Here is a 27116-nt window from a genome sequence, read left to right as displayed (position 1 = left end):
CCCTCTAGAGGAAGTGGTTGGCTACTGAGTGAGACAGGATGCTGGATTAGATGGACCACTGGTCTGATCCAGCAGAGCTCTTCTTATGTTTTTATCCTCTTCTCAGTCCCTCTGACTGCCTTTCTCTCTTTCCTCCTCCTCTGAATTCTCCAAACAACATTTAACACGTTGGCCTTCACTGCTGGTTTTAATGCTTTCCCATTTGTGTACACTGCCCCTGTACATTTGGGGTATGTTAATCAAGAAACAGTCATTTGAAATAATTTGAATGTCACTAACCTGGTGGAATGAGCTCCCACTGGAGATCCAGGCCCTGCGGGACTTATCAAGGTTTTGCAGGGCCTGTAAGACGGAGCTCTTCCGTCAGGCTTCTAATTAATCCAGTGGGATTAATTTCAGTTCCTTGAAAGTCATCACTTCCCCCAGTATTTCACCACTAAGGTGTTTATGTCATACTGTTATTCATCAGCCTCATGCTGTTGGGTAGTTTTGCTGCCGATAAGATTGTGTTTATTGTGCTGCTCCTGATTTTGTAATGCTTGTTTTTATGATATTATTTTAACTCTGTTTGATTTTACTGTTGTAAGCTGCCCTGAGCCCGCTTGCAGGAAAGGGTGGGATATAAATTCAAAAAGCAAATTAAATTAAAATTAACAGCCTGTTGCTAACAGTGACTGCAATACTTGAGTCAACAGCAATCACAGCAGTGCTGCAAATGGAGTGTGGGGCCGTGGTTCCGTGGCAGAGCACTTGTTTTGTGTGCAGAAAGTCTCTGGTTCAATCTCTGTTGGCAGCAATGTTCCCTCTAAGCTGCAGAGTCTTGTGACCCAAAATTCTGCTTGGGAGCTACTGGCATTAAAGCTGTGAGTGACTACATAAACTATTGTGCTCTGGGGTCATCCTGCCTGAGCGAAGACAAAAATGTGTGAGCTGGAAGCTAAAAATCTGTGGGTTAGCTCACACTAACTCACTTTAGAGGGAACACTGGTTGCCGGGGTGATTGATCAAGATGGGTAGCCATGTTAGCCTGTCTGTAGCAGTAGAAAAGAGCCAGAGTCCAGTAGCCCCTTTAAGACTAGCAAAATCTGTGGCAGGGTGAGAGAATGTTATCTGAAAAAGTGAGCAGCGACTCACGAAAGCTCACGCCCTACATTCTGATAGTCTTCAGGCGCTCCTGGCCTCTCGCTCTTTTCTACTGTGGGCAAGGGTGAGAAAAGACCTCTGCCTGAGACCCAGGAGAGCTGCCACCAGTCAGCTTTGCGAGAGAGAGTGCGTGTGGCTCCACACAAGTTCCTTCAATATAGTTCCAAGCAGGTCAGTCCATCATAAGGTTGCAAGCACGCCATCCAGGTCTGCTTCAGAGAAAACCCCAGTGGGCTTTGCTTCTGAGTGAATATGCCCTTGGACAGCCCAGGCTAGCCCAATTTCATCAGCTCTCAGAAGCTGAGCAGGGTTGTCCTTGGTTGGGCGTTTGGTGTAGTGGTGAAGTGCGTGGACTCTTATCTGGGAGAACCGGGTTTGGTTGCCCCCTCCTCCACTTGCAGCTGCTGGAATGGCCTTGGGTCAGCCATAGCTCTGGCAGAGGTTGTCCTTGAAAGGGCAGCTGCTGTGAGAGCCCTCTCAGCCCCACCCACCTCAGAGGGTGTCTGTTGTGGGGGAGGAAGATAAAGGAGATTGTAAACCGCTCTGAGTCTCTGATTCAGAGAGAAGAGCGGGGTATAAATCTGCAGTCTTCTTCTTCAAGCACTTAGATGGGACTGCCCCACGGAAGCCCAGGGTGGCTATGCAAAGGCAGGCAATGGCAAACCCGCCTCTGCTCATCTCTTGCCTTGAGAACCCTATGGGGCCGCCATCTTCTGGCTGCACCCTGATGGCACTTCCCAGCACCAAATATGTATTAAGGTCAGGCACCATGAGAGTTTAGGAGCCCTGGCCTCCCCTTTTCTAAATATGTGCGTGTCCACCTGGAAGTTGTTGTTATTATTATTAATTATATCTGATGAATCGCCCTATCCTGGCCAGCACCAACCAGGCTCAGGGCAATGCACAACAGTAAAATCAGTTACATTAATATATATATATATATATATATATATATATATATATATATATATATATATATATATATATATATATATATATATATATATAAAATCAATTACATTGAAAATTACAAACCCTGATGGCATCTTTAAAGTGCTCTTATTCAGTTATTGGATCACATCAGGGGTGGGGGGTTCCCCCCAAGAGGGGGTGGAGAGGAAAAGGTGCCAGGACGGCAGCCGTCGCTGTCCTCATGCAAAGGCTTGGCGGAACATCTCTGCCTTACAGGCCCTGTGAGACTGTAAAAGATCCCGCAGGGCCCTGATGTCTTCTGGCAGAGCGTTCCACCAAGTTGGGGCCAGGACTGAAAAAGCCCTAGCCCTTGTTGAGGACAGACGGACCTCTATGGCAACTTCTGGTGAGTGACCCTTACTGGGGACCTGGAGGATATTCAGAGAAGTGGCTGAATCAAGCCTGCCCTCATCCTCCGAGTCCCGACTGCTGGTTTTCCACAGGGGTCTAAGCACTTGTCAGAGTTCACCCCGCTTAGCTATGGAGATCTGATGAGATGGGGCTTGCCTGAACTATCCAGGTCAGGGTGCCCCTGGGCCTCTCCTAACCATACTCCACAAAAACCCACCCCCAAAGAACTCGGAAACTGTAGTTCCCCCCTCAGAGCCATCTCCCCTCTTACCCTCTGGGAGGAAGAGCCTGGTGCGCAGGAGGTCATCAGGAAGCAGCACCTCCGGAGGGGAGGTCACGGCACTCTCTTGATTCGCATCCAAGTCTCCCTCGGTGGGTTTCTTCTCACATATCACCAAGGCGTTGAAGGCTCGGCTGGCCGCGTCAGAAGAAACCTGACGAGACTGGGAATCCGAGAATGTAATTTGGAAAGGGGGCTGAAGCATGGAGTAATCCAGTCCCAAAGCCCAAATGTAGCACTATCCACCCGCCATATTTTTAACCCTCAGTGGCAGTGTTCCAGATCACAACAGATTTTGTTATGGGGTAATGAAGGTCAGTATTGTCTACTGTGACTGGAAACAGCTGCCCCAGGGGATCTTGGGTAGAGGGCCTTCCTGTCTCCTACTGGTGGCAGAAAGCGCCATCAAGTTGCAGCCGACTTGTCACGACCCTTTCCCACTTATCGCCTCCCTCTTGTCAGAAACAACAAATTTAAACAAAACCAGGTAGAGATCATTCTCAATGCTGCATTCGGGTTTCCTCAAGCATGGCGTGCACATAAGCCCCGCATCTGCCCCGGTTACCTGCAAGATCACCCCCAGGGCGTTCCTGTGTTCTTGGTTTTTCACTACAATCACTCGCCCCACAGAAAGGGCTTTCAGTCCATTTACTGACTCCATTACTCGCCTCTGAAAGTGAGAGAAGAAAAAAAAAAAAAGCTATGGAACAGCTTACCTCCGATTACCTCAGAAGCCCATTTCTGCCTCCTTTGCTCCTCCCCCGCTTGCCAACCGAACTGGGACATTAAAAAGGGGGGAAACCCTGTGTTTTATTTTATAGTGCTGTTATTTATATTAGTCACTCTCACACCCTCTACAGAAGAGTGGGCCCTGGAATCCACCTCCCTTAACCCTCCCCACCCCCCCTACTCCACCCTCTCACGCAGAGACTTCAGACTCAGGGCAGCAACCTGCGAGTTCATGCTCCCCCAGTGCTGGATTAAACCCTGTGGAGACGTCTAGGCAGTTGAAATCTTGGGGGCCCCCTTGCAAATTACCTCAGAGTCCGAGCACCTGCCCCACCACCCACAGCCCCTGCTGCAGCCTGCAGGCCCCTCTTAAAAACTCCTTTTACTAAGCTGTGAAGGAGAGGCATAGAGAGGGAAACTTGGTGACGCCAGCAGCAACCACACCAGGCAAGCTGGGCAAAGAGCAGCTCAGTTGCTGGCTGCGTGTGCAGGCTGGGAGGGCTGCAAGCAGGGGGAAAACTGAAGGGAAAGATAACCCGGGGCCCCTAAAAGTGTGGGGGCCCAGAGGCCAGTGCCTACTTAGCCCAATTGTTAATCTGGCTCTCCTAAGCTCTGCTCACGACCTGAGTTCGATCCCCGGCGGAAGCTGGGCTTTCAGATAGCCAGCTCGAGGTTGACTCAGCCTTCCATCCTTCCGAGGTTGGTAAAATGAGTACCCAGTTTGCTGGGGGGAAAGTGTAGATGACTGGGGAAGGCAATGGCAAACCACCCCGTAAAAAGTCTGCCGTGAAAAAGTTGCGAGAGCAACGTCACCACAGAGTCGGAAACGACTGGTGCTTGCACAGGGGACCTTTCCTTTCCTTCCTCCCCCACCAGGTGCTTTCTGTCCACTGCAGGGCTCCCATTAGAATCAAGAGACCTTCAAGCAGCCAGTCAGAACAGCAGCAAAAAAAAAGGCTCTAGTCCTCACTGCCAATGAGATACAAGTCTTGAATACAAAACAGCAAACAGATGTTTCCTAAAGGGGTACTTTGGCATCAGAATTTGTCTGCCTCACTGGAGAAGCAAGACCCTGAATGGCAGAAACCTCCTATGTCATCCGCTGGTGGTGGAAAGAACCGCCAAGTTGCAGCTGATCTATGGAGACCTCACAGGGTTTTCGAGTGAAAAAATAAGCAGAAGTGGTTTCCCATTCCCTACCTCTGCCTAGTTACCCTGGACTTCTGTGGTTGTCTCCCATCCAAGTACTAACCAGGGCTGAAACTTCTTAGCTTCTGAGGTCTGATGAGACTGGGCTAGCCTGGGCACATCACCCTTTTAGATACCCTGTAAAAGGGTGAGCCCCCATTTCCCGCCCGCCCTAAATGAAGTCTAGAACCCCAGGATGAAAGGACCCCCCCCCCATTACATTCCTCCAGTCACCAAGAGTTCAGTTCCTGGAAGCACTAGAGGCTGGAAACCCTAATCCCAAATTTACTTCACAGGATCTGTTAGAGATTGTGACCACTCTGAGATTCAGAATGTAGGGTGGCATAGTGGTTAAGTTTGGTATAGTGGTGAAGTGGTGCGGACTCTTATCTGGGAGAACCGGGTTTGATTTCCCCACTCCTCCACTTCCACCTGCAGGAACAGCCATCGCTCTGGCAGAGGTTGTCCTAGAAAGGGCAGCTTCTGGGAGAGCTCTTTCAGCCCCACCCACCTCACAGGGTGTTTGTTGTGGGGGGAGGAAGATAAAGGAGATTGTGAGCCACTCTGAGACTCTGAGTGGAGGGCGGGATATAAATCCAACATCATCATCATCTTCTCTCAGAGTGCCAGAAGACACCTTGGTTATTTTATGCCAGCAAGAAAGTTTCATCATCCAGCCCAGGCTTCTTTCCCATGTGCCTTTTCTCTGTGTGTGAGTACATGCATGGAGGTGCACTGCCCTCTCATCAACCCTCTCCCCACATGCCCTCCCGAGCCAATCACTCCTGGATCTGAAGACAGTGGTAGTTACCCCCTGCCCCCATCCTGAGAGGAAAGGCCTGCAATCCATTTCCATACCTGTATGAGCTCTCTTGTCTCCTGTAGCACTCGGACGGCGCAGGAATACTCCTCTAGATCACTGAGTTGTCCTGATGTATCCGCTGCCTCCATCTTGGCCCACATGCTGCTAAGCTCAGCAATCCTACGTTCATAGACCTGGGAGTGTGTGTGGAGAGGGAAAGAGAAATAATGGAGAGCCAGGCCTTCCAGCCTCTTGGCCATCCTTCCCATACTGCTCCAAAATCCCACCCAATAACAGAATGTGAAACATCTGAAGGCCCTGTAAGGAAGGGCAGGGCACACCAGTGCGGTTTTTAAAAAATCAGATATATTTTACGGGAATTTTTGTTTGTTTGAAATCTTGTTGTTTGCCCCCTCAAATATATGCAGTGGTATGATATCAATTTTTTTTTAAATGTATCACCCTCAAGTATGTTCACCCTCCAGTTCCACCCCAGAGATAATACTAACCATAGCCTTCATTCCCATGATGCTTTGCTCCATAAACACTTACTCTACCTCTATTCCCCTCAGTCCTAAAATTCAGTTGGGTTTCAAGGTCCTACAGCTTCCTGTTTACTACTTTACATACAGAGTGATTAAAATGTGGTATTTGCTGCCAGAGGATGTAGTGATGGTCACAGGAACAAACAGCTTTAAAAGGTGATTAGATGGATTCATGGAGGATTTGCCATGGTGACTGAGGGAAACCACCACTAATCCTCTGAATCCCAGAGCAAGGAGGCAACTTTAGAGGAAGGCCTTGGCCTCTATGCCCTATTGCTGGCCATCCAGAGGAACTGGTTGGCCACTGTCTGACAGGAGGCTCGACTGGATGGACCACTGGTCTCTTCCAGTGGGGCTCTTCTTATATTCTGTTTCTCCTCTCCTCTCACACCCTCAGCCCCCCTCCATTACAGAGACCTTTATAATGCTATTTGTTTACTCACTGGACTCCAAAGCCCAGAAGTCAGTCACCCTCCTTCCCCGAGGTCGCCCACCTTGCTGTCCTTCCGGGCATGAAACTCGGAGAAGCTCCTCTTCATCATGTCCTCCACCCGAAGGGCTTCCACCCTCAGCAGGTTAAGGATCATGGTGTATGTCAGGCGGAACTGGGACTGCAGCTGTGTTGGCTTGCCCTGCAGAGATGGAAGAAAAAGATGATGATGATGATGATGATGATGATGATGATGCCCTATATCCTGCCCTATACTCTGAATCTTAAGAGTCTCAGAACGGCTTACAATCTCCTTTACCTTTCTCCCCCACAACAGATACCCTGTGAGGTGGGTGGGGCTGAGAGGGCTCTCACAGAAACTGCCCTTTCAAGGACAACCTCTGCCAGAGCTATGGCTCACCCAAGGTCATGCCAGCAGGTGCAAGTGGAGGAGTGGGGGATCAAACCCGGTTCTCCCAGATAAAAGTCCACGCACTTAACCACTACACCAAACTGGCTCTCAGAAAGCAGAAGCATAAATGAAAACCCCATACAAGTCACACCTTTGTTGTTAGCTAAAATACAAAAATATGGGGAGTTGGAGGGACTTTGTATTAATAAAGAAAAATCAAAACTTCTATGTAAAAATATGCAAATAAATAAGCAACAAGAACTGCAGATATTAACGGGCTGCGAAGTTACCTCCAAGGTAAAATATTTGGATGTGGAGACAACAATGAAGAATATTGATTTGTTCAAAAATAATTATGAGAAACTATGGCGTAAAATGGATGAAGATATGTTACAGTGGAATAAACTTAATTTGTCACTGTTGGGTAGAATAGCCGCAATTAAAATGAATATTCTACCAAGAATAATGTATTTGTTTCAAACTATTCCGATTGTGAAAGACAGTAAACAATTTTATAGATGGCAAAGAAAAATTTCAGAGTTTGTGTGGGCGGAGAAGAAACCAAGAATTAAAATGAAAATTTTAACAGATGCAAAAGAGAGACTTAAAATTGTATCATGAAGCAGTTTCCTTAGTATGGATAAAAGAATGGATAATGTTGTTAAACAAAAAACTCTTAGCGTTGGAAGGTCATGGAAATAAATTTGGCTGGCATGCTTATATGTATTATGGGAAAAAAGACGGCTTTTTCTCTCACCATTATATAAGAAACAGCTTGCTAAATACATAGATGAAATATAAGAAATATGGAGATGAGAGAAAACTGTTATGGATAGTGCCAGCCGAAGTGATAAAAATAACAGCTGAGACGGGTGAAGAAAAGTGGTTGTCATATAATCAACTATTAAAAATACAAAGTGGCAAAATAGAATTGAAAACTGCTGAAGAGCTGAATAATAAATATGATTAGTTTCAAATGCAACGAATAAAGAGCTTGGTGGAGAATGATATTAAAACTGAAGGAACAAGAAAAGAGGAAACCGAAATGGAAAAAGTTCTGCTTGGAAACACCGAAAAATTAATTTCAAAATTATATAAATTACTTTTAAAATGGTTTACGGAAGATGGTGAAATCTCAAATGATTAAGGGGGCAATTAATGTAAATAAAGAAATACAGATGGAAACTTGGGAATATTTGTGGAAGAACTCTATGAAGCTTTCGACGTGTCATAGTATTAAAGAGAACCATTTTAAAATGATGTATAGATGGTATATGGCTCCTAAGAAACTGGCAAAGATGAATAATAAGATGCCAGACAGATGTTGGAAATGTAGGTTCTTTCTACCATATGTGGTGGACTTGTGAAAGAGCAAAAAAGTATTGGCAGATGATTCAACAAGAAATTTCTAGGATCTTGGGATATGAATTTAAGAAAGTTGCAGAGACTTTTCTGTTGGGATTACAAATGGAAAAATTTCCAAAAGAAGATAGAGCTATAATTTGGTACTTGCTTTCAGCTGCTAGGACATTATATGCGCAGTTGTGGAAACAAGAAAAAATACCAGAGAAATGGGATTGGATTGTAAAAGTTATAACATGGAGTGAAATGGACAAATTAACAAGAATTTTAAGAGACTATGATTTAGAAGTTTTTAAGATAGAGTGGAAAAAGTTCAGAAGATATGTAGAAAAAGAGTGGAAAATAAAAGGACATTGGACAATTTTTGATAATGATTAGGTCTTAGAAAAAAGAAGAATATTAATTTTTGTTTTTATTAGTTAAGGGTACCTTTAAACATTTAGTACTTTAAGTAAATAACACCAGCGGGGGTCAAGTAATGGTGGGGAGGGGTGGGTAGAAAGTAATATATGGGATAGATAAAAGAAGTTATTAATGATGCAAGAAATATAATTTGTTACCATATGTTACAAAAAAAATTGTTTTAACCAAAAAGAAAGCAGAAGCATAAAGAAGGAAGAAAAGCAGCAGGGTCCCCCAGAAGGAAACTCTTGACTGGCAGCAGGTCTCCAGGCACTCAGAAGGGTCTTCCACATCACCTGCTACATAAGATCTTTCAGCCTCGGGGGCCAAGGACTATATATGTGACTTTCTGCATGCAAACCACTGACCTCTGGTCCCTGCTTTCAGCTTCCAATCATTTCCTTCAAGCCATATTTGGATTCTGGGGCTTGAATGGAGAACTTCATGGCCTGAAACCTGGGCAAGTTTTAGTAGTAAGAGCATGTAGTGATAGTTCTTTGCCTTACATAGTTTTGAGAAAGAGATTAGACAAATCCTTGGAGGATAGATGTATTGAAGGCATTTACTGTAGCAGGGGATCCCTTTGTATATTAAGCTACACCCCCTGATGTAGCCAATCCTCCTGGAACTTACAGGGCTCTTAGTACAGGGCCTACGGTAAGCTCCAGGAGGATTGGCTACATCAGGGGTGTGTGGCCTAATATACAAAGGAGTTCCTGCTACAAAAAAAGCCCTGGGTGTTTTAATAGCTTTCAGCTAAAATAGATAAATGAAACCTCCACCATCAGAGGCAGCGTACCTGTGAATATCAGACACTGGGGATAAAGCAACTCTATTTGTGAATTTGGAGTAAAAAAAGTTTTAGTTTGCTTTGGCAAGGAAGTTTTAAAACGTGTACGGTGTGTCAAGGCCCAGGGCTTTGATAAGGCCACCCTGACATGGCTTAGCTTACGCTGACAAGGACAGGGAAGCTCACCAACATCATCCGGTGAAGGTCGGCCATCTCAGGCACTTGGTGTTTGCACAGGATAATCACCATCCCTGTGGTATCGAGACCTCGGCGCCCAGCTCTGCCCGCCATCTGGATGTACTCAGCTGTTGGAGACAAGAATGGAGTGGAGTAGGATCCACCTCAGTGTGCACAATATCCGTTTCCAAACAGAGAAAATTATTAGAAAGAAAATCCTCACTCTTCTCCCAGGATTACAACTGATCTCCAGGTGATGGAGATCTGTTCCCCAGGAGAAAATGGCTGCTTTGGAAGGTGGGCTCTATACCACTGTACCCCACTGAAGTCCTGCCGCTCCCCAAACTCATAAGAGAACCCACATTGGATTAAGCCAGTGATCAGCCCATTCCAACCCTCTGTGTTGCACAAACAGTGATCAAAACCCAGGGGCCCTCAGGAGGTTCACCAGTGCGGCCAGAACCCCAAAAGCCCTCCCACTGTCATCCCAAAGGTACCAACAATACAGAGCATCAATGCCCCACATACAGTATTCCATCTGGCCTTTGAGCCACATGTGGTTCTTTCGCATATATCGTGTGGCTCTTGAAGCCCCCACTGCCCTGTTGGCTAGCTTGGAGAAGGCATTTGTCTCTTTAAATCACTTCTCCAAGCCAAGCCAGCGGCTTGGAAAATGCATTTATAGTTAGTTGCTTTCTTTCCACCTCTCCCTCCCCCATCTATTTGCCTGTCTGTCTGTCTTCCTGCCTTGCAGCTCTCAAACATCTGATGTTTATTTCTATGTGGCTCTTACATTAAGCAAGTTTGGCCACCCCTGATCTACACCTTACGGCTAATAGCAAGTGTTTGGACCAGGAATTGTTTGGCCATCTTATCTACAAACTGTTATGAGCAATGTTCCCTCTAAGCTGCAGAGTCCTGTGAGCAAAAATTCTGCTTCGTGAGCTACTGGCATTAAAGTTGTGAGCTACTGCAGAAATTATTGTGCTCCACGATCATCCTTCCTGAGCGAAGACAAAAATGTATGAGCTGGAGGTTAGAAATCTGTGAGCTAGCTCACGCTAATTCAGCTTAGAGGGAACACTGGTCATGAGGACACCTTACAAAGCCCTTTTATCTACCTGGCATAAGGTCACGGAAGTTCGTCCCGTCGTGTTTGCGGATTGAGTCAAAGACAACAGTCCTTGCTGGCATATTCACCCCCATGGCGAACGTCTCTGTGGCAAACAGGATCTGACAGAGAAAGATGGTTGAGTTACTGTGTGCCTCCCAGACTTATGGTCCTCACCCCGAGCAAGGCCTACTGGACTCACCTTGACAAGTCCTTTGCTGAACAACATCTCTATCACTTCCTTGAGGATGGGCAGGATGCCGCTGTGGTGCACCCCAATGCCTCGTTTTAAGAGGTCAACCATGTGAAGAACCTGAAAGCACAAGCCACCAGGCATTTAAAATGAAAGGCCGGGCCCCAGCGACCCACTTGCCCATCTCTTGACACCCACAAAGAGCAGTGTTATTCCTCCTTGCCTTCCCAAGAAGCCTATTGCTATTATCCTAGGTTTATCTGCTCTTCTCAGCTGTCCACTCTGCAAGTGATTGCCATTGTGCTTCTTGAAAACCCAGGCCGCACAGCTCTGGCAGCAATGAAGCTTAGGCCCAACTGCCAACAGGGGAGGTTGGCACACTGAAGACTTAACTCAGGCCTCAGGGTCATGTCGAAATCTGCTCCTCATACCTCAGACATATCTTTCTCATCCTAAAAAAAATCCAAGTGTGACCAATTTCTCCCTTCCTCTCAACTTCCATTCAACCTCTCTGTAGCCATTTTGTTGAGGCCCAGTTGCCTTCCCACATGACAGAAAGTCAAATTCCTGACTTAACAAAGCAAAAATTTTATGAGGATCAGCTCCTCACCTCCTCAGATATACTCAGGGCTTTTTTTCTGGTAGAAAAAGCCCAGCAGGGACTTATTTGCATATTAGGCCACACCCCCTGACAGCACTATTGTTTCACACAAGGCTTTTTTGTAGGAAAAGCCCAGCAGGAACTCATTTGCATATTAGGCCGCTGCCGCCCCGCCCCCCGATGCCAAGAAAGCTGGAACTGTGTTCCTGCTCAAAAGAATCCCTGGATATACTAAAGACCACATCCACGCCAAGAGGCCTAATTCCCATGGAAACTACGCTCTATGTCTTAAATCGCTGCCGGCGTCTCAACTGTTTATGTTTTCAAGGCTCACATCTCTCTGACCTGAGGCAACTGGCGGTCTGTGCCCTTCAGGCGGGAGATGCATTTCTGGAAGAAGACATGGATCTCACTCTTCTCAGTAGTCGTGGTCAGGTCAATGGTGGTGAGCATGGAGGCGTTGTCATCACAGCGATTGCGAGAGAAAGTGAAGGCGACCATGGGCAGCTGGTCCTTCTTACGCAGCATGTTGATGAGGGAGAGCCAGATGTTCTTGTCCTGACAGGAATTCCAAGAGGCCCGCTGTGAGGCAACTTGGCACTGCCTCACTAACACAAGAAAGAGACTCACAGAGACTCACAGATCCAGCCCCAGTCCCTACCCCTGTCTTCAACCCTCAAAACTGATAGCTGCTCGAAGCAGCTTCATCCTTTGACAAGGTCCCTTAAAGCTTTCTAAGCTCAGTAAAACTGGCACAAATTTGTTCTATGTAGGTTGCTTGATCTATAGCACTGGTCGGCAACCACCGTGACAGGCCATACCGAGGTTTAACTATTAAAGCTGGACTAAAATCTGGGAAGCCCAGATTCAAATCCTCCTCTAACACAGAAGCTTGCTGGGTCATCTTGGGCCAGTCACTGTCTCTCACCCTAATCTACCTCTCAGAGTTGCTGTTGTGTGAATAAAGTGGAGGAGGGAATAGTGAAGTAGCAGGTTGCTGCCCTGGGTCTGAAGTTCCAACTGGGGAGAAAAATGGGATATTTAAAAAATGTACAGAGGAGGAGCACCCCGAATAAGGCCCTGCTGTCTTCTTGTTTCAGCAAACCCCTCCTCTTCCCCCACTCCCATCTGGTCCCTTCATTCAGTTTTCTTCCTGCCCGTTTCCCTCTCTCATTCCACTTGCCACTGCTGTTACTTCAAATCCAACTGGTACATAAAGCCCAAAGTACACTGCCACAAGCAAGGTTAGGGCCATCTACTATTCAGTCAATTAACTATTAAAGTTAATCAGTCAATTTAAACCACCATAGCTAACACCAAAAGAGCCCCGTGGCACAGAGTGGTAAAGCTGCAGTATTGCAGTCCTAAGCTCTGCTCACAACCTGAGTTTGATCCCGGCGGAAGCTGGGTTCAGATAGCCGGCTCGAGGTTGACTCAGCCTTCCATCCTTCTGAGGTCAGTAAAATGAGTACCCAGCTTGCTGGGGGAAAAGTGTAGATGACTGGGGAAGGCAACGGCAAACCACTCTGTAAAAAGTCTGCCATGAAAATGTCGTGATGCGACGTCATCCCAGAGTCGGAAAAAACTGGTGCTTGCACAGGGGACTACCTTTAGCCAACACCCAACGGCTGGCACTGTGGGGATAGCCAAACCTGGGTAGTGGGGTCAGTCACAGCCACACTTTAGGGGTCTGCAAACCCACAGAGAATATTCAGATCAGCAGAAAAATCTTTGTTTTAATCACGTATGCAAAACCAAAAAAGCAACACTGGAGTTTCAAATACCATTTGGAACTTCCGCAGCAATTCAGGGAATGCATTGTTCCCAAATTAAGTTATGGACACCTTGGTGGAACAAATACAATTGCTAACAACCTGGAGGAGAAAAAAGAGTTGCTTCTTTTACAGAGGATTAATGGAATGTTATTTGCCATGCTTTGGGTAAAGCAATTTTGCTCCAGGCCAGTTTGGCCAGGGATCCTGGAGGTTTTTTGCCATCTTCTGGATGTGGAACAGGGGTCACTGCAGGTGCGTGTGCGTCAGGAGGGTATTTGTGAATTTCCTGCATTGTACAGGGGATTGGACCAGATGACCCATGAGGTCTCCTCCAACTCTATGAAGTTATACTAGTTACCCTCCATGCTCTGAAAAGCTTTCCTGCCCATTTCCTTAAGCCTTTCTTAAAAGGGCTTTCCCAGGTTGTTGGCAACTCTAAGAAAAAAAGGTTTCTGGCTTGGGAGAGAGTTGGGGGAGGGGTGTGAAGCAACCTCTAGTCCTAATGAATCTGGCAGCATACCTGCCCTGGCACAGCTCCTGGGTGCATAGGCTGCTTGGCCCCAAAAGTCTGAGAGTACTTGCTGGCCCGCTCTTTCTTGGCTTCCACAGCATCGTAGTACCTGAAGGGAGAAAAAACAAAAGTTGGTTCTTGTGGCCTTTCGAGTGCACCCAGTTAAAATGCAGACAAGCTCTAAGGTGGGAAGAAGAAGATAACTGCAAGGACAACTCTGCCAGAGCTATGGCTGACCCAAGGCCATTTCAGCAGGTGCAAGTGGAGGAGTGGGGAATCAACCTCGGTTCTCCCAGATAAGTCCACACACTTAACCACTACACCAAACTAGCAGAGTGTAGTCCTTGAAACTTGGTCTGGAGGAATGTTGGGCCTAGGGGCACAATGAGGTGATAATTCTATGCCTGGGATTTGCCACAGGTTGGGTGGCTTGCATGCCCCTACTTGGGGGAGGGGCGGAGTATCCTCACATAGAAAATTAGTACATCTAGCCTCCTCCCTGAGAGGCTAGTTTTCTATGTGTACAGAGTTCTAAAAATACAGTAAAGAACATTCTGTCACATCCCCATCCATATCCTCTGTGCAGCCTTGACAGAGGCTGCACTTCACACAGTGGACTAGGACTAGGCCTCACTCAAGGCTGTTCATACCGCACGCTAAAACACATCCACCCCCCAAAAAATAATTAAAGTCTGTTCTCAAATTACAACCATATATTATACTATATATTTGTAGCCCCGTGACGCAGAGTGGTAAGCTGCAGTACTGCAATCCTAAACTCTACTCACAACCAGAGTTTGATCCCAGCAGAAGCTGTGTTCAAGGTTAACTCAGCCTTCCATCCTTCCAAGGTCGGTAAAATGAGTACCCAGCTTGCTGGGGGGAAAGTGTAGATGACTGGGGAAGGCAATGGCAAACCACCCCCAAAAAAGTCTGCCATAAAACGTTGTTATGCGACGTCACCCCAGAGTCGGAAACGACTGGTGCTTGCACAGAGGACTACCTTTACCTTTTTATTGAACTACTTGCATTTTCATGGTCCAAACCAAGAATTTAGAACAAAGTATTGAAAGGGTACAAAGTGATTTTGTTTGGCAAAAAAAGGAGAGGAAATGCTCTTCTAATTTTGACAAATATTTGTGGTATCTGAAGAATCACAGAAGCTCCTATCCTCCCATAACTTTTGTTAATCTTTAAGGCGCTACTGGGCTCTTAAACCATGCTGCAGGAGAAGCTGGCCCCAGGATCTGCTATGCCATGGTCAGCAGATTGCTCTCTGCCTCAAAGCAGCTTCTGGGGCTGGCATCTTGTGCAGCCTGGTTAAAGCTAGCTCCAAGATGAGTCGGTGGGAACAGTCTGCTCTGCCCAGCACAGCTAATCCTCAGGCCGGACAAACAGCTGAGAAGCAGGAACTATCAGCTGTTTTCAGATCTACTGTAATTCCTGAATATATTCAGGATTCCCCCCCCCCCCCCGTTTTCTCAAGAAAACTTGGATATATTTGGGTATCTCTGAATGCACACTCCTAGAAATTTTCTTCTCTCAGAGTGGACAAGTTGCCTCAGGAAGAAGGGAGGGGGAGGGGCCAACAATCACCTCACGCTTCTCCAGACAGCCATGTCCCTCATAGGGTTGAGGCAGGACCGGATCTACATGTTTTTTGAGGGGGGGGGGCAAAATTAAAAAATGATGCCCCCTTTTGGGCTATTCTATCTTATAGTCCCATAGAATACAATGGACTCCATACCTAATTTGGCGCCCCCCTTCCGTTGGCGCCCAGGGCAAGCACCCCCCTCTGCCCCCAGTCCTGGGGGCTGATTCAGCCCTGGGTTGAGGTCACTCAAACAGTGGAATCCTATACAGAGTTCCTCCAGTCCAAATCCACTGATTTCAGTCACCTTAGACTAGACTACAGCAACTTTGCAGTATATGGCATGTTTATCAGGATTCCCTTACATCGTTTACAAGCAAAACATGAACCGGGCTCTCACAGCACACCATAAAAACAATTTGTGTGTGTGTGTGTTACGATAAACTTCTTGTGGACTGAAATCCACTTAATCCAATATGTGGACTCTAACCCCCAAAAGTTTAAGGTAGGATTAAAATATATCAAATCTTTAAGGGGCCTTAAGATCCCCGTTTTGAATTTATTTGAACACAGCCACCCTTCTGGAATGATTTACAAAGCTAGCTCCACACCGAGGTAGAATGTATATAATGGGATACTATTAAAGGCCAACAAATTCCTCATTATCCAATTCTATTATTGTGCTTTTGGCCACTATGATGTGTGTGAACACACAGAGCCCAGTCACCATTTGGATTTCTCGCCTCAGGCACCAACATACTCTTGGTCATCTCGGCCCTTACCCCTTGGTAAGGAAGCTTCCACGGGCATCCACCAGGAGGAAGAGCTCATTCTGGGTTTTCTGACTATTTCCAGTGTACAGGTAATGCTCCAGCGGGACGGGGCGCTTCAGTGTGCTGATCACGTAGATTTTCTTCCGCTTTATCCTCCTGTGGAGAACGAGAGCAGCAGCCTTATTTATTTATTTTAGTCGATTTTCAGCCCGCCCTTCCCATAGAACAGGCTCAGTGTGGGTTACGTCATAAAAACAATTCACAATAAAAAACAATATCTAAAACTACAGAGTTACAGTAGAAACTAAAATGGCAGGTTCTGCCTCACAGACATGGCCTATTGAAGGGGGGAGGCCAGTAACAAGTGAGGTCCACTGCCTCAGCTGAAAGCCTGGCAAAAGAGCTGTGTTATACAGGCCCTGTGGAACTGGAGCAGATCCTGCAGGGCCTGGATTTCCAGGGGGAGCTCATTCCACCAGGCAGGGGCCAGGGCTGAAAAGGCCCTGGCCCTCATTGAGGTCAGATGGACGTCTCTGGGGCTGGGTATTACCAAAAGTTGCTGGGTCGCTGATCGTAAAGAACTATGGGGCTCATACAGGGAGAGGTGGTCCTGAAGATATGCTGGCCCCTGGCCATATAGGGCTATAAACACCTTGGACCAGATCTGGCACTCAACAGGTAGCCAGTGCAGTTCACGCAGCACACGTTGGATCCGTGCCTATATGGGTGACAATGACAACATCCGTGCAGTAGGTGTTTTTTGCTGCTTCTTTAGAAATCCTTTCTTCCTCTACCTAAACCTTCATTATTCCAACATCTAATGCATGTGCAGACCAGGACTCAAGGTAGCATGAAGGCTACTAGCTTCTCATAAGAGGAGCCCTGCTGGATCAGACCAGTGGTCCATCTGGTCTAGCATCCTGTCTCACACAGCAGTCACCAGTTCCTGGGTATAGAAGCCAGGGCTGTCCCCTGATGTTGTCTCCTGGCTCTGGGATTAAGGGGTTTAGTGCCTCTGAATGTGCAGATTCCCCTCAGTCACTATGGCTAGTAGCCATTGACAGAATCCTCTATGTATCCATCTAATTCCCTTTTAATGCTGTTTGTTCCTCTGGCCATCACTACATCCTCTGGCAGCAAATTCCCCATTTCAATCGTAGCCAACCCTGATTAGCTTCCAAGCTCTGACAAGAACATAAGAGAAGCCCTGCTAGATCAGACCAGTGGTCCATCTGGTCCAGCATCCTGTCTCACACAGTGGCCAACCAGTTCCTCCGGAGAGCCAACAGCAGGGAATAGAGGCCGAGGCCTTTTCCTGATGTTGCCTCCTGGCACTGGGATTCAGAGACTTAGTGCCATTTATGCCCATCATCTCTCTCTGAAGATTTAAACTGCAGGTTTTCATGGCAGACATACATCAATGTAATATTAAATTGACCACTAGAGGGAGCAAAACACACGCTGAACAGAAAAAAACCCTGAAGCAACAGGAACACATAAGCAAGGAAAGCAAGAATGCAGAAAAGCCATGGCAATAGAACAGCAGACACACAAGATGGTGCAAGAGGGTCAATGAAGACTTTGCAGTTCATCCACTTCACTCTGTAACAGCTGGAGATGGTACAGCCCAAGTGTTGTTGTATGGAGCATGTATGCTCATACTCCCCAGAAAGGGTTTTTGCTATCAACTGCCCCCTTCCCTATGTCTCTTCTCCTACACTATGCCCTCGTGGGCTCTGCTTACCCGATCCAGTCAGCGAACTCCAGGGTGTTGGGGACGGTGGCACTCAGCAAAATGATGTTCACGTGGTCTGGCAGCATGATGAGGACCTCTTCCCAGACCACGCCACGCTGCAAAGGAAAGGAAAAACTGAGAAAGGAAGAGGAGGAAACCCAGCACAGTCAGTCCTGTGGCCGAAGCGAGGAGACACAAATCCCTGAGCTCAGAACAAGCAAAAGGAAACATTTTCATGACTTTAGCTAATGAAGAATTTCTTCTAGTGAGGCCTGGGTACCTCTAGACAGCAACACAAAAACAGGGGTGGGGGGGAAATGCAGTGCAGTAATTTTGCTTAATGTTCCCAGTTTACTCTTCGACATTTCTGTCTTTTTTAAAAAACACACTTTAGAACTGAAGGTTTCTAAAACCTGGAGAGCCGCTTTCTGCGGTATCAGAGGTCAGTGCCAGCTAGTCTGGATAAAGCAGTCTGTTAAAGCCTATCTCCTTCAGAATACCACACTGCATAGCCCTCCCTGGACTGTACTATTTCAGGATGACACAAGGGGGCAACCCAACTTCCCACCTGGAAAACAATTCCCTTGCACACAAAGAAATAATGTCAGGGGGGAGGCTAAGCTAGAACCTTTTCTCCCCAATGTGCTCAATTTCTAAGAAGAGGACAACACTCATTTCTATGGAAGTCTACAATTATATGAAGTACAATTATATTCACAATCTTATCCTCACAATGGCCCAGAGAAGGACAAGCATTCATGTGCTTGTTTTAATGGAATGGAGGCACGCAGGAAGGGCCATGACTCAGTGGCAGAGCATCTGCATCTGCTTGGCATGCAGAAGGTCCCAGGTTCAATTCCCTGCATCTCCAGTTTAAAGCATCAGGATTTAGGTGATAGGAAAAGCCTTTGCCAAAGACCCTGGAGAGCTGCTGCCAGTCTGAGACGAGAATACTGACCTTGATGGACCAAGAGTCTGATTAAGTATAATGCAGCTTCATGTGTTCATACCCAGCTTTGCCCAACTCCACCTCTGGAGTATTTATAAATCCAGTTCTCCACAGTCCAAAGCCTATGCAGGCTGCCAGTCGGAAAACACTCCACCCTCCAGTCCAATTTTTGTAATTCTCTTCTCACCTCAGAGTCGTTAATGTAATGCACTTCATCGAAAATCACCCACTCCAAGTCTCGGAGGACGTCTGATCCGTTATAAAGCATAGACCTGATAGGAAGACGTTAAAAGAAAAGAGGATGTAGCAGGAATGGGAATTCTTTGACCAACAGCAGAACAAGGACAGGCCCTACCAGATTTGGGGTATCAAAGAGCAGGAAACTATTTAAAATTGTTGATATATTTATATTCTTATACACACACAAACACATATGGAGCTATTAGCTGCAGTGTATTGTTGGAATTCTCTGTCTGGGGCACTGATGCTCTGTATTCTTGGTGCTGGGGGGGGGGCGGGGTGCAGTGGGAGGGCCCCACTGATGGACCTCCTGATGGCCACGCTGCAAAGGGTTGGGAAAACTGAGAAAGGAAGAGGAGGAAACCCAGCACAGCCAGTCAGACCAATGGTCCATCTACATTTTTTTTTTGGCCACTGTGTGACACAGAGTGTTGCACTGGATGGGCCACTGGCCTGATCTAACATGGCTTCTCTTATGTCCTTAACCCAGGAGTGAGGTGCTATTTGGATTTTTCACTCATCTGTGTATTTGAGCCCTCGTCTATCTTTAATTTAAAACACTTTATACCCCAACTTTTCCCTATCGGGACGCTGCCTGAATTGCCCAGACAAACCTGAGCTAGGAAGCTAAGCAGGCTCGGCCCTAGTTAGTGCTTGGATAGAAGACCAACAAGGAGCTCCAGGGTTGCTGGGTAAAGGCTGGCAACAAACCACCACTGCCCATCTCTTGCCTTGGAAACCCCATGAGGGGTTGGCCATAAGTTGGTTGAGCCTTGGCAGCACTTAATTTCTGCCTCCCACTTAGAAATTCAAAAAACCCTACAAAATGCAATAAACCAGCAAATAAATCCCCTCCTTCGTTTAAACAAACAGGTGGCAGCCTCGGCAGGCTATAAAGGAACCCTTGTACTAGAATTTTTTTTTTAAAAAAAGAAAGGGATAACTGAAATTCTCTGAATTCCAAGTGTGTGTATTACACGCTGTCAAGTCACTCCTGATTTATGGCAACCATTTGGATTAATGTCCTCCAAAACGTCCTATCGTTAACATTCTCACATCCTGCAAACTGAGGGCCATGGTGACTTTGTGGACTGAGTCAATCCATCTCATGTGACTGTCAGGTCTTCCTCTTGTCCTGCTGCCTTCAACTTTTCCTAGCATTCCTAGTACGAACTGCGTACCCAATATTAAATCCTCAGAATACACACAGAATTCTATGCATAGAAGCCCTGCCTGGTTTGATCAAGACCCCGTGGGCTTGAGCCACAGCTGCTCCCCAGTCCTCACCGGAGGATTTCTGTGGTCATGATGAGGCAGGAAGCTTCCGGATGCAGCTGAACGTCCCCCGTCAACAGCCCAACGTCCCCAAAGGTGTTCTTGAAATCCCGGAACTTCTGGTTGGAAAGAGCTTTGATCGGGGAAGTGTAAATGGTGCTGGGATGCAAATGGGGAGGCAGAGAGGGGAAAAAGAAGTCTAGCAAGGCAACATCTTGGGTTGTGAGGAAATACACACTGCATTCGCTGGTCTAGACAAACACATGATGTCAAGCTCTGTCCCTGAGTGAAACAGTCTTCTAAAAGCAACACAATCCACAAAAAATTCTTGAGAACTACCAAATGCCAAAAACATAAAATGGGGGGGGGGGGGAGGAAAGCGCTAAAGACAGTCACAATAAGCATCCCAATCTATAAGAAAACTCACTGAGTCAACCACTTACCACTGCTTCTGCTGCCCTTTCAAAGCAGTATTACGCTTTCCTCCCCATTCCAGCCACTTTCTAGCAGTTACAATACTGAAAAATCTGCAGAAGGGTGCCTACACATGAAAGCTTATATCCAGAATTAAACTCTGTTGGTCTTAAAGGTGCCGCTGGACTCAAGACTTTGTTCTGATACTTAAAACAGTTCTTTACATCTCCAGTATTTGGCAATTGTAATCACAATTTCAATTAATTTTAGATGAATCAATAATCCACAAGTGGGGTCAGTTTTCAGAAGACAGTCTGCTACAGAGAGCCAGAGCGGCATGATGGAGAAGGCACCTGGCTAGAAGATAGAAGAAGATATTGGATTTATATCCCTCCCTCCACTCCGAAGAGTCTCAGAGCGGCTCACAGTCTCCTTTACCTTCCTCCCCCACAATAGACACCCTGTGAGGTGGGTGGGGCTGGAGAGGGCTCTCACAGCAGCTGCCCTTTCAAGGACAACCTCTGCCAGAGCTATGGCTGACCCAAGGCCATTCCAGCAGGTGCAAGTGGAGGAGTGGGGAATCAAACCCGGTTCTCCCAGATAAGAGTCCGCGCACTTAACCACTACACCAAACTGGCTCTCCACTGGCTAGGACCACGGAAACCTGGGTTAAAATCACTATTCTGCTGAGAGACCTGCAGGCCAGTCACACTCTCTCAACCTGACCTTCCTCACTGGGTTGTTGAGAGGATAAAATAAGAGTGTGGCAGGAAGACACCTTACTACCCTGAGTCCCTTGGAAGCAACTGAGATGTGAAATAATATCATCATTCCAGCATTCGTGAACTGAGGCAGACCACCAGCCAAACAAAGTAAGTACTGCCCACCCTGACTGGAAATAGCTTAAGGTCTCAGGAAATGTTTTTTGCTTATCACCTGATACCTGATCTTTCAAAAAGGAGATGATGGGCCTTGAATCTGCTTTGCCATTAATCCATGGCCCTTCCCCAATCTTCTCCCCAACCCTGCATTCAAGGGACATTTCCCCCTCCACTTCTTATGAAACTGCTGACCAGGCCTAGACAGGGGTGACACTGGTAGGCCCAGTGCCATCCAATCATAAGAACATAAGAGAAGCCCTCTTGAAGCTGGCTATGCTTGTGGCCGCCACCACCTCCTGTGGCAGTGAATTCCACATGTTAATCACCCTTTGGGTGAAGAAGTACCTCCTTTTATCCGTTCTAACCCAACTGCTCAGCAATTTCATTGAATGCCCACGAGTTCTTGTATTGTGAGAAAGGGAGAAAAGTACTTCTTTCTCTATCTTCTCCATCCCATGCATAATCTTGTAAACCTCTATCATGTCACCCCGCAGTCGACGTTTCTCCAAGCTAAAAAGTCCCAAGCGTTTTAACCTTTCTTCATAGGGAAAGTGTTCCAAACCTGTAATCATTCCAGTTGCCCTTTTCTGGACTTTCTCCAATGCTATAATATCCTTTTTGAGGTGCGGCGACCAGAACTGCACACAGTACTCCAAACGAGGCCGCACCATCGATTTATACAGGGGCATTATGATACTGGCTGATTTGTTTTCAATTCCCTTCCTAATAATTCCCAGCATGGCGTTGGCCTTTTTTTATTGCAATCGCACACTGTCTTGACATTTTCAGTGAGTTATCTACCACGACCCCAAGATCTCTCTCTTGGCCAGTCTCTGCCAGTTCACACCCCATCAACTTGTATTTGCAGCTGGGATTCTTGGCCCCAATGTGCATTACTTTGCACTTGGCCACATTGAACCTCATCTGTCACGTTGACACCCACTCACCCAGCCTCAACAGATCCCTTTGGAGTTCCTCACAATCCTCTTTGGTTCTTACCACCCTGAACAATTTAGTGTCATCCACAAACTTGGCCACTTCACTGCTTACTCTCAACTCCAAATCATTTATGAACAAGTTAAAGAGCATGGGACCCAGTACTGAGCCCTGCGGCACTCCACTGCTTACCGTCCTCCACTGCGAAGACCGCCCATTTATACTCACTCTCTGCTTCCTATTAAGAGTCTTAAGAGTCCCTTAAGAATCCCTTAAGAGTCTTCACAGAGATAGGATGGCTATGAAATGTGACCAATAGGGGGGCTCTCACCGGGTCATGTGCTTCTGCGAGAGGGCGATAGCGTACTCAGCTACCACCGTCTTCCCAGCTGAGGTGTGGGCGGCAACAAACACGGAATCGTGCTTCTCCAAGTGCAGAATCGCCTGTTTCTGGAAAACGTCAGGCTCAAAAGGCCACTGAGAGCCAAAGACAAAAAGTGAATTTAGTGGTGTCCTCGGCCTTCCCCTTTGGCACCCCACCCACTTTGGCTGCCTTCTCACCTTGAAAGCTGGGTCTGGGATTCGCTTGTAGAAATCATCCACAGGGGAGCTGACATCCACGGGGATGGCCCACTGCTCCTTAGGGGGCTCAGCTGCAGAAGCCGGGGCAGTTTGTGGAGCTGTTTTGGGGCCAGATGTCACCTCCTGAGAGAAAAAAAGAAAGGTAGGAGGGTTATCGATTTCCTCTAGCAAAAGAGGATTTCAAAAGGAATCGTTGCATAGCATTTACTGCTCAGGACACGCAACTTTAAACACTGACTTCCATGAGTGATCAAAGAATTCTAGAACTTCTTCTGGGGAACAGCACAAAAATCTGGTAAGACCTGACCCCTGGAGGAAACAGGCTGAGAAAGAAGAACAGAGAGGAGCTACAGGGTTAAAATTAAAAGGCCACATGATCCCTGCAGTCCTTTGGCCTGCTCCTCTCCTCAGATCCCTAACAACTGGCTACAGCACCCACCCATGTTTCTAGACAGTCTAACTGCCCAGTTTTGCCACAGTCTTGGGACCTGCAGAAATCTGGCCTTAGCCTTCCCGTGCCCCTAGATGCTTCTAAAGTATTTCTCTCTCACTTTCCCTCATGGTTTCAGGCGGCTTGGCACTCAAAATTAAAACCTTCGAGTTTAAATCCTATGAGAATAAAAACCCTCCTGGAAAAAGGTGCCAGCAGTTTATACCCCAAATAAAAGCCCTGGTGAACAAAACAGTCTTGATTTAGGAAGGAAGGAAGAGAGAGAGAGAGAGAGAGAGAGAGAGAGAGAGTTTTATATCCTGCCCTTCACTACTTGAATAAGTCTTAGAGCGGCATACAATCACCTTCCCTTCATCTCCCCACAAGAGATATCCTGTGAGGCTGGTGGGTCTGAGAGAGTTGTGAGAGAACTCTGACTGACCCAAGGTCACTTTATGTAGAGGAGGAGTGGGGAATCAAACCCGGTTCTCCAGATTAGAGTCCACTGCTCTTAACCACTACACCAAACTGCCCCCTCAAAGAGGCCTGCTATCCCTCCCTTGGCTCCTTAGTTCTTCAGACGCCAACCAAAGATTTCCCCCCCATCCCATTAAGCGTACATGCACATATTCTTACCTTAAGCACCAGCTCTTCCAGGCTGCTTGCCCTCTGCAGTGGGGCCGGTTCTGCGGGTGGCTTTTCTTCTTCCTTGGCCCCTCCCCTCCCTTGTGCCTTCTTCTTTCTCTTCTCTGTGTCCTTGGCCTTCTCCTTGCTTTCTTCATCGCTGGAGGACCCCAGCTCAAAGGTGTCCAGCGCCCCCAGCAGGTGGGTCAAGTTTAGCAAGCCTGGGGAGGCCTTGAGCTCTACAGAGGGAGAGACACGAGTTAGAGATGTCAGGCGAGCAGGGTGTGGCCTGAATCCAAATGGATCCAATTCCAGGTTGTGCCTGAAGTTTGTGGCTTGGGAAAAACTCACACAGCCAGGGAAGGGTCTTCGGGGCAGAACTTTATTTTGCAAGAGTCAATGGCAGGGAGGAGAGAACTGGCTTTTTATGACTAAATCTAACATAAGCAGCAGAATGCTGAAAGATGATGATGAAGATGATATTGGATTTATACTCCGTCCTATACTCTGAATCTCAGAGTGGTCACAATCTCTTTTTACTCTCCCCACCCCCAACAGACACCTTGTGAGGTAGGTGGGGCTGAGAGAGCTCTCACAGAAGCTGCCCTTTCAAGGACAAACTCCTATGAGAGCTATGGCTAACCCAAGGCCATTCCAGCAGCTGCAAGGGGAGGAGTGGGGAATCAAACCCAGTTCTCCCAGATAAGAGTCCATGCACTTAACTGCTACACCAAACTGGCTCTCCCAAGAAAAGTCCCAAGAAGATACAAATCACCATCATTTGTATGGGATTCAGTGGGTATGCAGGAGGGAGGGAGAAAGACAGACAGAGACAGAGACAGAGAGAAAGGCAGAAGTTGACAAAGGACCAGGAGCTCCCTTTCCTCCATGAAGAGGCCACAGGCCAGGGGAAGAATGCCTGCCCTGCATGCTGAAGGCCCCAGGATCGATCCCTGCCATGTACAGTTAAAGGCATATGGAAGGGTGGGCTGGTTTTTGCCCAGAACCCTGAAGAGCTGCAACCAAACAATTCAGCTTCAAATCAACACAGACATCCACCTGAATCAGCACAACAAGGGTAAGACAATACTGAGCTAGATCTTCATCTGCTCCTTCTATATTATCATTTGCAGATCCTAGCCCATGACCACTGCACCACGCCGGCTCTCAAGAATAGGATATACCTTGTGCTCGAGGGGGAGAGGGGATTTTACCTGCTCCATATTGTGGTCTGGGTGAGGAGGGCAGAACAAAAGGAGGGGAGAAATGGGGAGTATTTTGCGCTTCAGGTAAAAACAGCTTTAAAACAATGCCGAAGAACTGCTCGGGCACAGGGTGGAGGTTTAGCTGCGCGCAGCTGCCCATTGGAAAGCACAGACATGGCTATGGAGCCAGCACTGAATCAGGAACTTGGGGAAACCCGAGTTCAGATCCCGGCTCTACCATGGAAGCTTGCTGGGAAACCTCAGGCCAGTCGCACACTCTCAGCCTTACCTCCCTCACAGGGATGTTGTGAGGATAAAATGGAGGTGAGGAGGGGATTAAGTAAGCCGCTTTGGGCCCCCATTGGTGAGAAAGGCAGGGTATATATGAAGCTGATATCTTGAACAAATATTGTACTGTGTTCCCCATTGAAGAGGGCAGACAGAAGTCAATCTGAATGTGACATTACAAGTGGCTGAAGCGGGGGTTGTGCCTCATACAACCAGTCTCCATTTCTCTCCCCATAGGCCTGCAGAGCCACACGCACCCAGAGCTCACGCACGACACTTCTCTGCAACATCCAACCACCTCACTCGGGACACTTATCCGCAGCAGCCTATCATCCGTCCCCAGTAGCACCATGGCCCTTCCCTTCGAAGAGCTCAAGGAACGGTACACGAGGACATCGTGTCATTTCATCAACGTAGCTTATAACATTGGGGACTGTGGGCCGGGGGGGCATTTCCAAGCTCATATTTCTGGATTGGCCCCAGCATAAAAATCCTGACCTGGATAGCCCAGGCTAGCCCAGTCCTGTCAGATCTTGGCCACTAAGCAGGGTCAGCCCTGGCAAGTATTTGGAAGGGAGACCTCTGAGGAATAGCAGAGGGTGTGACAATGGGAAACTGCCTCTGAGTGCCTCTTGCCTTGAAAACCCTATGGGGGTCGTCACAGCTGTGGCCTGACAGCACTTTCCACTGCTGCAGAAAACAATCTACTATCTGGAGAGTTACCTCAGGATATGTCTGACTCCTCCCTCATTCAGGCCTTTGATAAAGGCACAGCCCCAAAAGAGCCTCCTCCTGCCCCCCCCCCCAAACCAAAAGGTGGATTTACCTTGTTTGGTGAATTCCACCCCCTTCTTCCAGCCAGGTGGTACAGTCAGCAAATCTAAGGGAAAAGAGGGGGGGGGGGAGAACATGGAGGGACATGTCTGAAGAAAAGCAGAAGTGTTACAGCTCCATTCAGACACACACTGCCCTGTTAACTTAGCAGGCTGGTGTTCTGGAGAGAGCAAACTGAACCAGGAAAGCACCTGCAGTACTGGCAGTTCCACAGGGGAAACATGGCTCAGACACAGCTGGCAGCAACACCGATGGGTGTCAGCTCACCCGCTGCCTCTTCTTGTAATCCTCCACCCCTCATCATCGCCACTGGCTGGGTTCGAACAGAGAGGCTCTCAGGGGGCATTCGACACAGGCTGTTTGAACACCTCGGTCTGCCCTGACTCCGTCAGTCACAAGGAAACAGACATCTGCAAGGAGGGCCCATGGCTCAGTGGCAGAGCTTCTGCTATACACACAGAAAGTCACAGGTTCCATCCCCAGGATCTCCAGTTTAAAGAAGAGGTAATAGCTGATATAGAAAATCTTGACCTGTGACCCCGGAGATCTGCTGCCAGTCACAGTAGACAGTATTGACCTCGACAG

The 27116-nt window shown here is 47.4% G+C and overlaps 1 protein-coding gene across 1 annotated transcript in view; it reads right to left on the bottom strand.

The window, feature by feature from the left end:
• SKIC2 (SKI2 subunit of superkiller complex) overlaps positions 1 to 27116 on the bottom strand; it is a 46067-nt gene that overhangs the window by 9681 nt on the left and 9270 nt on the right. The window contains exons 7-23 of the mRNA XM_060238159.1: positions 26524 to 26577; positions 24217 to 24443; positions 23130 to 23273; positions 22900 to 23045; positions 20350 to 20496; positions 19010 to 19094; positions 17883 to 17989; positions 16148 to 16294; positions 13784 to 13883; positions 11834 to 12046; positions 10897 to 11007; positions 10705 to 10816; positions 9593 to 9711; positions 6505 to 6642; positions 5522 to 5659; positions 3312 to 3416; positions 2738 to 2900 (exon numbers count right to left, since the gene is read on the bottom strand). Coding sequence (XP_060094142.1) covers positions 2738 to 2900; positions 3312 to 3416; positions 5522 to 5659; positions 6505 to 6642; positions 9593 to 9711; positions 10705 to 10816; positions 10897 to 11007; positions 11834 to 12046; positions 13784 to 13883; positions 16148 to 16294; positions 17883 to 17989; positions 19010 to 19094; positions 20350 to 20496; positions 22900 to 23045; positions 23130 to 23273; positions 24217 to 24443; positions 26524 to 26577 — 2256 coding nt within the window. The remainder of the gene's footprint in view (positions 1 to 2737; positions 2901 to 3311; positions 3417 to 5521; positions 5660 to 6504; positions 6643 to 9592; positions 9712 to 10704; positions 10817 to 10896; positions 11008 to 11833; positions 12047 to 13783; positions 13884 to 16147; positions 16295 to 17882; positions 17990 to 19009; positions 19095 to 20349; positions 20497 to 22899; positions 23046 to 23129; positions 23274 to 24216; positions 24444 to 26523; positions 26578 to 27116) is intronic.

Source organism: Heteronotia binoei, chromosome 5, assembly GCF_032191835.1.
Source record: "Heteronotia binoei isolate CCM8104 ecotype False Entrance Well chromosome 5, APGP_CSIRO_Hbin_v1, whole genome shotgun sequence".
Lineage (NCBI taxonomy): Eukaryota > Metazoa > Chordata > Lepidosauria > Squamata > Gekkonidae > Heteronotia > Heteronotia binoei.
The sequence above is the reverse complement of the archived record's forward strand: the minus strand, read 5'-3'. Positions and strand labels throughout refer to the sequence as shown.